Genomic DNA, 12,995 nt, shown 5'->3' on the forward strand with positions numbered 1-12,995 from the left:
TGAATAGATGGTTTTATGATGAATCATTGTCTAGATTGACCTGAGCTACATCTCTGGCCTTCCTTCATGCAGATGGTATTTGGTTCATCATCAAATATACTTTTAATAGATAGATTTTTAAAAATATTCTAGATATATTAGCAAATTTATTGGCCATTCTTTCTGCCATCTTGTAGAGCCCTGCTTATTGTCAGAGGATAATTTTCAGAGAGCAGTGATGGTGTCTTCTGGCACTTCCTTTATGTGAGCACTCACTTGAATCTATTGGTACAAACATATATTCTGTCTACAGTGATTGGGTAGCCATGTGAATAAGCAAATAGTAGGCTGCTTATCGGGGTCCTTGGTGATCAAAGGGGATCAGTTCCAAGAAGCGAGATCCTGGATTTTAGTTTTTTCTTAAATATCCTTCCATTTGTTTGTGATCTTCCTGGTGGCTGTACATACACTTTTTTTCCTAGGTACAGTGAAATATTTTAGACAACTAATTTGATTAGCTGAACAATAGAATGATTGTAGAATATGCTGGCCTCGGTATAACAACAAAATTGGATGCTCTTGAATGAAAGCATAAATCATAATTAAACTATTACATTGAATGGAATTGTTGGGCTGAATGTTCTCCATTTGATTATTTTGTCTTTCATTTTCTATGTGCCAGGATTGGTTTGAAGTCGGAGCACCTCCAGTCTTCTGGTTGTCAGGGTTTTTCTTCACTCAAGCTTTTTTGACAGGGGGACAGCAAAATTATGCCAGAAAATATACCATTCCTATTGACCTGCTCACCTTTGATTATGAAGTTCTTGAAGATAACGCATACACACATCAACCTGAAGATGGTAAGAGAAACATAAGATTTGTCACTGAGGTGTTGACCAAAATGTCATGCTACCAAGTTGTATTGCACATATCCTCAATTCCAAATTATATAGTTGTATTTTGTTTAATTTGATTTCTCAAACCATGAGTATATGCTGAATCCATTAATTCAAGTTCATTTATTGCCACCTATTTGTACATATGCAACACAGGACACCCTACACATAAGCATATTTACATAATGATCCAAATTATTATATTTTTATAATTTACAGATTTCTAGGATTGTTGAACTCTCATCACCTGCAGGAAGAAGCTGTTTGCCAGCCTGGCAGTCCTACTTTGTATTGCTCCTTGAAGGTAGAGCCTCAAAGATACTGTGGGCTGGATGATGAGGAGGCCATCTTTAAGCACATCTCTCGGTAGATATTATTAATAGAAGGAAGCCCCCAGTAATCGTCTTAACGGTTTTAATCACCCTCCATACTGACTTCCAATCTATTGCTTTGCAGCTATCACATGACACTATGATGCAACCAGCCAGGACACTCTCTATTGTGGTCCTGTAGAACCTTGTTAGGATGGTGGCCGGTTGCTTTGGCCTCCTTAACCTTCTTATGAAGTGTAGTACGTCAGCACCTTCCTGACTAATGGGATGTTGTGGGTCCAGGAGAGGCCATCCTATCAATGGATCCCTATTCTCTCTCTCTCTCAATGATGGAGTATAGTGGGCAATGATCCTTCATCCACCAGAAATCCACAATTATCTCTTTAGTCTTGTCCATGTTGAGACTCAGATTGTTCCTCTTGCTCCACTGTACAAGCCTTTCAACCTCTCTGCAGGCTAACTCATTTGCAAACTTGATGGAACTGTACCTGGCAGTATAGTCATGAGTTAGTAGAGTGAATAGTAATGGGCTCAGCATATAGCCCTGAGCACATTAGTCCTAAATTTCATGGGTCTAGACGTTTTGTTACCAACCTGAATGGCCTGTGGTCTTTCAGTTAAGGACTGCCGGATGCAGTTGCAGAGAGAGGTACTGAGTCCCATTGTCCGGTTTTTCCACCAGCCTCTGAGGTAAGATTGTGTTCAATGCTGAGCTGAAGTGAATGAACAACAGGGCATCGTTCTCTTAGTGGGTCAGGACTGTGTGGAGGGTCAGGCCAATTGAATTGTCTGTGGATCAGTTTCCAAATGCTCTGATTTTAATCTTGTCATTTCTAGTACAACAATCTTGCTTGTTACACCAGAAAGATTGGACACAATTTTATGTATCTGATCTTGCAATTGGGACTTTTGCCTGCTGAAGGGGAACATGTAATAACTGCAGACACAATCCTAAAGTTACTCTATCTGGTAAAGATATTGCAAAGTAAATGCTAGATCATGATCAAAATATTGCTGATGTTTGTTAATTGTTTTTTGTTTACTTATTTCATTTCACAGATTTGCACAAAGCTCTGAGTTGAAGGCAGTGGGTGAAAATGTGTTCTCTGCCACTAAAATAATGCTAGGTATTAGATGTCCATTGTCTTCTTTTGACTGAATTCCAATGTTTGGAGAAGAGTACAACAGGAGACTTGTACTCTATATTTGTTTCTTGAGATAAATTTAGACAAATGGTTTATCTTCCCCTAGCTTCTCAAGTGAATCCAATTTTTGTAAATCCAGAAGTATTTTTCACCGCTTGTGTATTGTGTGGCAGTTTTGTGTGGCAGTGAGGTAAAGTTCTGCATACTATATTGGTGTGCACTCAAATGGACTCCGTGTCTCAAAAGTTCTGATGCTATGAGGTTACAGTTTTCAATGGGAGAAAATTGAGCTCAAATCCTTTCCTGATAGCTCACTAAAGAATTCTTGTAATTCTACTGTGAGTACAGAACAAGAAGAGTTTCCATTGGTTTAGACGCAATGTAGGTGGGGAAGGGGGGGGGGGTGGAGGGAGGTGATTGGCAACTCATTCTTGGATTTCATTCCTTTAGGTGTGATAGAATTGGAGGGGCCAGGAGTGATTTAACATTGATTTACAGGGAAAATATTTTCAGTGATGTTTAGGCAAGATAGATTAGAGGGCTTGTCCAGGGAGGCTGTATTGGAGGAATTGAGGAATGGGAAAGAGGTAGGCACACTTATAGGGGTGTATTATCCCACTTTTTGTGAGCCTCCTCCTTCCATTCTCTAATTTTTTTTTCATTTCTTCCAGGCATCTTTTTGCCACAGTAGTTGCCATGTTTTTTTCCTAGTTTCTTAGTTAATGCCGCTGACAGGATACGGTATTGTTTACCATGGTTAGGATTGATGTGCACATTGTGTGTCCTTGGGTACCCATCCCAGCTTTAATCGATAGCCTGACCCATTTCCCAGCCTTAGTTCCAATTTATCTCAGACTGTTTTTCCTTGTGGCAAGGTGTACTGTACTGACTAAATCATCTGCCAACTGACCCTTTCACTTAGCAGGAAAAATTTATAGTCAAGCATCGTAATTGAATGGGGTGAAACACTGTTTCCAAATAGGTTGAATAGACCAGGTTGGCTATGTAATCAGCTGCCCAAAACGATACTCAAATGTCAGAACGTAACCTTCCCACTACCAGCCTCTTTCCCCCATCCACTACCAGCCTCTTTCCCCAGCGGTTGTAAGGTATCTTATTCATCTGCAAACAGACAATTTCAGTTGGCAGGACAGACTATCCCTGCAGTCAACCCCGTAGTCCATGGTCAGGTATCGTAATTCAGGAACCTCTCCTGTTCAACTAGTTCAAATAGTTGATGCTACAAGCAATTGCTCAAAAATGATACCTGCGTGTGGGTGATAATCTTGCACATATACTCGCAACCAGCAGAACAGTTTGCTCACAAATCACAATGAACTCACCAGTGTGTCTTGGGCAATGTGTGTGGTCTTTTCTTCCGCAGGGAACCAGATCAACCTTGATGAAGGACCACAATGTTACCCTGGGTCAGTGAAGGAGTTTGGGCTCAAGGATCCTGAAGGTGCACTGCTGCTCCACCCGATATCCCAGTGTCCTCTTCCAACATATGTCTTGATCTTCCCAGTGAGAGATTGTCAATGTTAAAGTCGAGCTCTGTCGAGATTCAAAAAGTACAACCAAGCCACCCAGTACAATTCAAACGATTTTATTCAAATAATGCTAGCAGGAATGAGCAGTCTGTAGTGATGGGTAGACATGGTTACCTCACTAAGACTGGTGTCATTCAAAGAACATCACAGGGTACAATACTTAAGGCATTTTGAATAACATTTCTTTCAAGGTATTGCTACAGCTTGTTTCACATTTTGCATATCCTCTTCCTAAAGATAGGGAAATGATTAAATGATGTGGTCATTTAATCCCATGAAAATCCTTCTGGTATACAAAAAATCAACAGAAGTCTGGAAGGGTCACTCACATCAGTATCTATTCTCTGACTGCCTGATTTCTGGTCCAATTTACACATGTAAATATACATGTGTAATATGTACTAGTTTCATAGTAATCTTAGATTCTTGAAGTTGACAATGGTGTCCAACACTTCAAAGCAGAAACAATGCCATTCAGGGACTGAGTGGTCCTGGACGCTTATTGCAGCCTTTAGATAACATCTAACAGGTAGTAGTCAGTTAGCACTATTGTGTTAAAGAGATCAGGCAGGCATTAGGATGTGGCTCAGTAGACGAGATGAGAATTGATTCCTGTCTGGAATATCCTTGGTTACTTTCTCTCTCTCCCATCTTACTGGCAAAGTCTGTGAAATGGTTTCTTCATCGTAATTCCCATAACTAGATATTCTATAGCAAATATTCTACAGCTGCCCGTCATTGTGATGTCAAACATACACGCCGGCAAGTGAAAAATTAATATAGACATTCCCTCCCATCCAAGAAAACTTTAATCATCACTCATATGAATAGAGCAATGATCCTTTAGAGACAAATTGTGGTTGCTATTGCCCTGTATCTGAGCAAATTTGTGTTTGGGTCATGGGCTGACAACATCATTGTGATGCTATCAACCCATCCCTTTGCAGCCGGTTTCAGTGGCATTGCCTTTATGGAGGATGCAGAGTTGTTCCACCCCTGAGTGTACCCTCTAGATGGATCATAGTTCGCCTGCTGAATCTTCCCTTGGAGCTTTTATGAAGGTAAGTGAAACAATGTAAAGACAGCAAATATCCGGCTTTATATTTGCTATTTTTCAAAGATGATTGGGTTGGCTATGGAAAATGCATGATGCCAAAAAGGAAGCCAGAGATGGAATGAAGCTGAGTGAACTACCTCGAGGTAACAAAATAACAAGCTTTGTGCATTTGTTCAGCAAACTTTAAAATAAACTATTTTGTCTGTAGGTGTCTACATAAGAGGCCTCTTTCTAGATGGAGCACGTTGGGACAGGAATAAAAAAAAACTGGCCGAATCATATCCCAAAATTTTGTACGATGCAATGCCTGTGGTAAGTTTGGGGAGTAGTGGGAACATGACATGGGTGGATAAGGAATGGAGCATAGGAGAGAAGGGGATAGGAGTAAAGGGTGCACGGGGGGAGGGGAGAACAGAATGATGTGGGTGTGAGATGGAGAAAGGAAGGGAATATGAGATATATAATGCCTTAGAGGGTGAGTTTGATTACCTTCACATTTTGCAACACGCTGTAGAACAGAACATTACAACACAGTACACGGCCTTAATGTTGTGCTGACCTACATATTCCTACCCCATAACCCTCTATTTTTCTCCCATCCACGTGCCTGTCCAAGAATCTCACAAATGCCACCACAGCCCCAGGCTCCATCACCACCACCCACAATGCTCCATGCAAAAAAAATTAGCCCTGATGTCTTGCCAAACTCTCCCCCCCCCCCCCCCCCCCCCACCATTCCTGTCCCAGGAAATGTACTGTAATCAAAACTTCTAGTGACATGTTTCATCCTTACAGTATACAAGTGCCATGCATTTTATGAATATTTGCAGCATGCTAATCTATGAAAACTACACAATGTTAAAAGTTAAATTTAATGACAAGAGCATCCTTTTTTAAAGCATAATTATGCAAAGTGTATTGTGCAATGTTACTCACCATATCTACCAACACCACATATAGGAACATGTCTGCAGTGATGGCAAATTATGAGTATATTGTGCCAATGCTATACCTATTGCTACACCAACATATGCAAGCAGAGCTGTCATGAGGTCATAAACAATAAGTCTGTTTCACAGACATCCTTGAGTTAATCAAAACTGAAAAATCACCTAGCTTGTGAAGAAGTCCTAGAAGTAAACTCCAAATGTTTACTTATGATCTGCTTTCCTTTGACAGATGTGGCTGAAGCCTTGCAAGAAGACTGAAATTGCTCCACACCCAGTTTACATTGCCCCACTTTACAAGACCAGTGAGAGGAGGGGCACATTGTCCACAACTGGACATTCCACCAATTTCGTCATTGCAATGCGAATCCCTACTGATCAGCCCTCTGCGCACTGGATTGGTCGTGGTGTCGCTTTACTCTGTCAGCTTAATTCTTAATGATGATTTTCTCTGCTGTTAATGTAACACTCATTCGTTTGTATTTGGCATAGAAGTTGGTGAAATTTAAAAAATTTGCCTCATGTTTAACAATCAGGATTTCAAGGTAGTTTATTTTTCAACCCTATAAATCTTTCAAATAACTTTTGTTGGTATATTTTGGTAACTGTTTTAAATCCTCATCTGTAATTGAATATGCAACAATAAAACTGGTTTGCATTGTCAGGAATTTATTAAGTAAAATTTCAAATAACCCATTTCATTCATACATATTCATATAATACAGATTTAGAACATCAAAACCTGTTTAGTGATGAGCAAAATGCTTGATTTCACTTGTAACAAATACAAAGTCTATGGTACCTTAACACTGAACATTTTCCACAAATTTCAAATTAACTTATCAGGTTCCATAATCTTTGGCTTTAACAATGAATTAACTTGAATAATCAATATCCACAAGAATCACAGGTTCCACAACTTACATTAATCATATTTTGGCCAGTTGCACTTGATCACATACGATTGATTAGACATTGATTTATACAGCGACAAAGGGAAATGTCACACAGTGACAGGCTAAAATGGGCATACAAAAATTAACTCCAAACTAATACATACAGCAAGCAATCTAGCTGATCACTTAGGGTAGTAAACATAGTTCTGAGGTATTACAATGGGAGGAGGAATGTTAAAAGTGAATCCAATTGACTATCAGCAATTAGGCAATAATGTACACCATTTTCCAACCAAAACCAGAAAGTGTTATGTGCATAAGATCTTATAAAACAGCACCACGAGTCCAGATGGCATTACAGCTGGTGACTGCCACCCATAAACAAACATCTAACACAAGGCATGCGAAAGCAAGTTCTTCAAACAGCTGTTACACAAACATCATTTTTCCTGATCTAACTGTGCTAAATATTTATTTTCAAGCATTGATTGTCTTCTCCAGAGACATTTTAAAAGTTGCTTATTTAAGTTTCCATACTGAACCGTGCATCAAATCAACTGACAAACAGCAGCTGCTGTGGAAAGTAATCCATTTTGCTAAAATACATGTACCACTGAATTGTTACTTACAAGGCAAATAAGACCAGACATTATTTGTCATCAAAGATGTTAGAAGTGGATTACAATTTTATCCTCAAAAATGGCAATTAGCAGCATGATGGTAAACCCACAGAGCATCCCAGCATTCTGCAGAGCAAAGTGTCCAATCTTTGTCTGGCTACGATTATCCGTCGGACGGTGGAGCATTTCCGGTAACTGCATACACGAGAAGAAAAATAGTTAGGCCTGAATCTATACACAACTTGTAAATAATGCATTTGATCTGCCATATTGAATTAATTCAAAGCTCCTCCACCTTTCTCTCCAATCCAAACAATATAAATAACAGTTCATATGGGAAATGAACAAACCTTAAGAAATAGGGTGCTTCGTTAAGTCAGTGTATGAATTATAGAATAGTGACAGGATAGGTCAAGGCTACTTGGTCCTTCAAGCTCAAGAAATTATGGTAAAAATCCTGCTTTGGTCTATATACAACTTCAAAACTACCACTGTGATTCTTGACTAGCTTTGGAAATTACCTAGCCACCTATAAAGTTGGAAGGTAATTAGAAATCAATAATCCACATCTTTCCAAAGAAGCCCAATTAAAAAAAATGTTTTTGAAAACCTTATCTGAATTTTCCCTCATTCATTCTAAGGCAATCACTTCAGATGCAAACCATTTTCTGTACAAACCTTGTGTGCATCTGCTTTGGTTATTTTTCAATCTTTATCATTTTGCTCTCTTTCCCCACAGAGAACTGTCTTTCTACCTTCTGTCTGAACTCATTACTTGAAGAATTCAATCACATTCCTCCCAACTTCCCCATTACATACTCATTGTATTCCATAATCATTTAACACCATTACATTCCAGATATAACCTAATCAGTATCCCATGTTTCTTAGTTTTGTATGGCAAGCTTCTATATGAAGTACAGATTCTTATAATCCTTAATTTACTTCCTAACCTGCTCTGGCAATTCCAAAGATTACGGAATATCGAGGGCTTTCATTTACAACACAAGGCTTTTTTTAAAAACTTAGTGTCCTTGATTCATCTTACTAAAAAACACATCAATTCAATTACCTGTCATATTCTGCCCAGCCCACCATCTGTGTATATTCTCTGAATATTATACTTACAAGTTTTTGTCATCTGCAAATGTTGCCTTTACATCCAACTCATGATACAGATCAAGTTAATGGTCTTTGCACTGATTCCCCAACAGCAAAACAGTCTATCTTGCTCCAATATAAAAAAAACCATCCCCACTGAGGCTCCTTTTCAAAGCTAAGTTAATTTCTCCTCATTGTCAACACTGGCTTTATTGACAAGTTTATGATGTGTCATGTCAAACTGCTTTTGGAAGTCCATTTTCATCTTTCTGTTAAAAATAACTAAAGCTTTGTCACTGATCAAAGATGATTTACCTTTAGCAGATCTAACAATGATTTACAATCATTCATATTATTCCAATAATTCTACAATTAAAAACTAAGTGACAAGTTCTCTACACAATGTGATCTTGTTCCATAAAATTCAATAAAAAGATTGAAAGAAAAAAACTACATGACAGCTCCTCTTGATGAACAAGGATGTACCATTTACAATTCCTCATTTTTGGGGCAACAGTTGATCAGAAATTAAACCTGGATTTTTTCAAACTACTGTCCTTCCTTCAGCAAGATCGGATGTGACCCATCGGAGCCAGATTTGAGCACCTCTATTAAAATATTCAATTTATCCAGAATTTTAACTAAGTTGACTCACTGTCAATAAATATATTCAACTTGAAAGATGAACAATTCATTAGGTATTTCAGCCATAACTAATGGGCACGTGAGGATATTAAAATTAAATTCATCACATATTTAACAATCTATTGAGAATATTTTCATTAGAATGTTATAAAAATAGAATTGGCTAATATAGTTTCCAGATGCTACATTTTTCAGCTCTTAGAAAACAGACCAGATGACAAGTGCTGTCTCTATAACTGGAATTTTCATCAAAAAGAGCAATGTCAGTAAAATGGATGAGATACTAAAAGCGGAAGGTTAACTAGGATAGAACTGATAATATTCCAACCCAATTAACTGCATTATACTTCATCAATTTGGTTTTGAGAGTTTCATACAAATTTCACCACAAGAAAACAGTATTTTGTGTATTTGCACTTGGCAAATGCATGCACTGTATTAGGAATTCCTAGGTAGATGACTGCCTGGGTCATTTTGAGCAATTAAGTACGTTAAAGAGCTAAACCAACTGAATTTCAGATGGAGTTTGTACTGATGTTGGATCATGAATGCTGTAGAGAATCTGTTAAGGATTAGATCAAAAAGATTCTTCACTTCTGGTCCTGGTTTCAAAAAATGTTTAGCAGAGGCAGGATGGTATTAATTTCAGGGAAGGTAATAATATATCTTCTTTCAACTCTTACAATTAATGCTCCACTAAGAACCATGACAGGGGAATCACGCTGCTCTCCATTGCAGGCAAAATCTTCACTAGGATTCTCCTTAATAGACTAATACCTAGCGTCACCGTAAATGTCCTCCCAGAATCACAGTGTGGCTTTCGCGCAAACAGAGGAACTACTGACATGGTCTTTGCCCTCAGAGAGCTCCAAGAAAAGTGCAAAGAACAAAACAAAAGACTCTACATCACCTTTGTTAACCTCACTAAAGTTTTCGACACCGTGAGCAGGAAAGGGCTTTGGCAAATACTAGAGCGCCTCGGATGCCCCCCCAACTTCCTCAACATGGTTATCCAACTGCACGAAAACCAACAAGTTCGGGTCAGATTCAGCAATGAGCTCTCCGAACCCTTCTCCATTGACAACGGCGTAAAGCAAGCCTGCTTCCTCGCACCAACCCTCTTTACTATCTTCTGCAGCATGATGCTGAAACAAGCCATGAAAGACCTCAACAATGAAGACTGTGTTTACATCCGGTACCGCACGGATGGCAGTCTCTTCAATCTGAGGCTCCTGCAAGCTCACACCAAGACACAAGAGCAACTTGTCCGTGAACTACTCTTTGCAGAAAATGCAGCTTTAGTTGCCCATTCAGAGCCAGCTCTCCAGCGCATGACGTCCTGCTTTGCAGAAACTGCCAAAATGTTTGGCCTGGAAGTCAGCCTGAAGAAAACTGAGGTCCTCCATCAGCCAGCTCCCCATCATGACTACCAGGACCCCCATATCTCCATTGGGCACACAGAACTCAAAACTGTCAACCAGTTTACCTACCCCGGCTGCACCATTTCATCTGATGCAAGGATCGACAAGATAGACAACAGACTCGCCAAGGCAAATAGCACCTTTGGAAGACTACACAAAAGAGTCTGGAAAAACAAACACCTGAAGAAACACACAAAGATCAGCGTGTACAGAGCCGTTGTCATACCCACGCTCCTGTTCAGCTCCGAATCATCGGTCCTCTACCGGCATCACCTACGGCTCCTAGAACGCTTCCATCAGCGCTGTCTCTGCTCCATCCTCAACATTCATTGGAGTGACTTCATCACCAACATCCAAGTACTCGTGCTGGCAGAGTCCGCAAGCATCGAATCCACGCTGCTGAAGACCCAACTGTGCTGGATGGGTAACGTCTCCAGAATGGAGGACCATCGCCTTCCCAAGATGGTGTTATATGGCGAGCTCTCCACTGGCCACCGAAACAGAGGTGCACCAAAGAAGAGGTATAAGGACTGCTTAAAGAAATTTCTTGGTGCCAGCCACATTGACCACCGCCAGTGGGTTGATATCGCCTCCAACCATGCATCTTGGCGCCTCACAGTTCAGCAGGCAGCAACCTCCTTTGAAGAAGACCGCAGAGCCCACCTCACTGACAAAATACAAAGGAGGGAAAACCCAACACCCAACCCCAACCAACCAATTTTCCCTTGCAACCGCTGCAACCGTGCCTGCCTGTCCCGCATCGGACTTGTCAGTCACCAACGAGCCTGCAGCAGACATGGACATACCCCTCCATAAATCTTTGACCGCGAAGCCAAGCCAAAGAAAAAAGAACCATGACAGACAGTTGGTGGTTAATCTAAATTCTGCATTTGTAATTCAGTCCCTAGAAAAATCAGTGGGTTTTCAATACAGTAACAAACATTTTGATATAACTACATTCAACGTGTCTTAGTGTATATTGCAAAACAATGAATCATTGCTGCTTGAATATTGCACAAATAATCTTTCAGAGTTAATAAGTCATTAATTGCAGCACACCGATCCTTGACATTCATTCCATGTCAATAGTAATAACTGATATCATCTGACGTTTTTTCAACAATCATAATTTTTCCCACCCCTTTCCCCCACCCCCTCTCACCCATCTGACTTGTGCTGCTGGTCTGCCCCCCCTTGCCCGCCTGACTCGCGCTGCCGGTCTCCCGCCCGCCCGACTCACACTGCCAGTCTTCCCGCACTGCCAGTCCTCTTCCCACCGACCGCCCAACTCGCTGGCAGTCTCCCCCCCCCCCCCTTACCCACCTGACTCGCGCTGCCGGTCTCTCCCCCTCACCCGCCCAACTCGCACTGTTGCCTCTCTCCCCGGATTTTAGATATCTGGATAAAGGATTCACTAACGAAAAGGGCATATATTCATTGGAGGGAAGGAAGGAAGACAAGCAGTGAGGTCATGGAACCTATGCAGATTAAAGAGGAGGAAGTGTTTGCTGTCTTAAAGCGAATAAGAGGTAGATAAATCCCCAGGTTCTGACAAGATATTGCATCTGCCCTTGAAGGAGGTTAATGTAGAAATCGCAGGGGCTCTGTCAAATATATTCAAAATGTCCTTAGCCAAAGGTGAGGTGTCAGAGGATTGGAGGGTATCTCATATTGTTCCATTGTTTAAAAAAAGGCACTAAAAGTTATCCTGGAAACATCAGGGTCGGTGAGCCTGATGTCAATAGTAGGTACATTTTTAGAAGGTTTTGAAAGAGATCAGATATACAATCATTTGGATCGCCAAGGACTGATTAGGAATGGTCAACATGGCTTTATGCTTGGTAAATCACGTTTAACCAGTCTTACAGAGTTTTTCCAAGGTTACCAGGAAAGTTGATGGAGGAAAGGCTATTGATGTTGTCTACATGGACTTTAGTAAGGCTTTTGATAAGGTCCCACATGGGAAGTTAGTCAGGAAGGTTCAAACGCTAGGTTTTCATGATAAAGTAGTGACCTGGATTTGTCAATGGCTGGATAGGAGAAGGCAGAGAGTAGTATGGATGACTGCTTATCAGAATGGAGGTCTGTGATTAGTGGTGTGGCTCAAGGATCGGTTTTGAGTCCATTGTTGTTTGCCATCTATATCAATAATCTGAATGATGGTGTGGTAAATTTGTAGATGACATTAAGATTGGATGTGTGGTGGACAGTGAAGAAGGTTTTCCAAGTTTGCAAAGGGATCTGGACCAGATAGAAAAATGGGCCAGAGAATAGCAGATGGAATTTAATGCAGACATGTGTAAGATGTTGCATTTTGGAAGGACAAGCCAAGAAAGGACATACATGGTAAATGGTAGGGAACTGAGGAGTGAGGTAGAACAGATGGATCTGGGAATACAGATACAT

The 12,995-nt window shown here is 40.4% G+C and overlaps 2 protein-coding genes across 19 annotated transcripts in view; one reads left to right on the forward strand and one right to left on the reverse strand.

Moving 5' to 3' along the window:
* dnah7 (dynein, axonemal, heavy chain 7) overlaps positions 1–6,570 on the forward strand; it is a 359,684-nt gene extending 353,114 nt beyond the window's left edge. For 10 of the 13 annotated variants that reach the window (XM_069934600.1, XM_069934603.1, XM_069934606.1 and 7 more), the window contains 4 exons: positions 662–839; positions 3,737–3,814; positions 5,168–5,271; positions 6,139–6,570. In XM_069934600.1, coding sequence (XP_069790701.1) covers positions 662–839; positions 3,737–3,814; positions 5,168–5,271; positions 6,139–6,345 — 567 coding nt within the window. In that variant the 3' untranslated portion in view covers positions 6,346–6,570. Of the gene's footprint in view, positions 1–661; positions 840–1,094; positions 1,242–2,266; positions 2,318–3,736; positions 3,815–5,167; positions 5,272–6,138 lie in introns of those variants that run through there. The other 3 variants (XR_011356527.1, XR_011356526.1, XM_069934602.1) reach the window with 3 other exon arrangements.
* The window catches only part of slc39a10 (solute carrier family 39 member 10), a 76,154-nt gene continuing 68,870 nt past the window's right edge, over positions 5,712–12,995 (reverse strand). For 4 of the 6 annotated variants that reach the window (XM_069934618.1, XM_069934614.1, XM_069934616.1 and 1 more), the window contains exon 10: positions 5,712–7,617. In XM_069934618.1, the coding sequence (XP_069790719.1) occupies positions 7,471–7,617 (147 nt within the window). In that variant the 3' untranslated portion in view covers positions 5,712–7,470. The remainder of the gene's footprint in view (positions 7,618–12,995) is intronic. The other 2 variants (XM_069934617.1, XM_069934612.1) reach the window with 1 other exon arrangement.

Source organism: Narcine bancroftii, chromosome 4 (genome assembly GCF_036971445.1).
Source record: "Narcine bancroftii isolate sNarBan1 chromosome 4, sNarBan1.hap1, whole genome shotgun sequence".
Taxonomy (NCBI): domain Eukaryota; kingdom Metazoa; phylum Chordata; class Chondrichthyes; order Torpediniformes; family Narcinidae; genus Narcine; species Narcine bancroftii.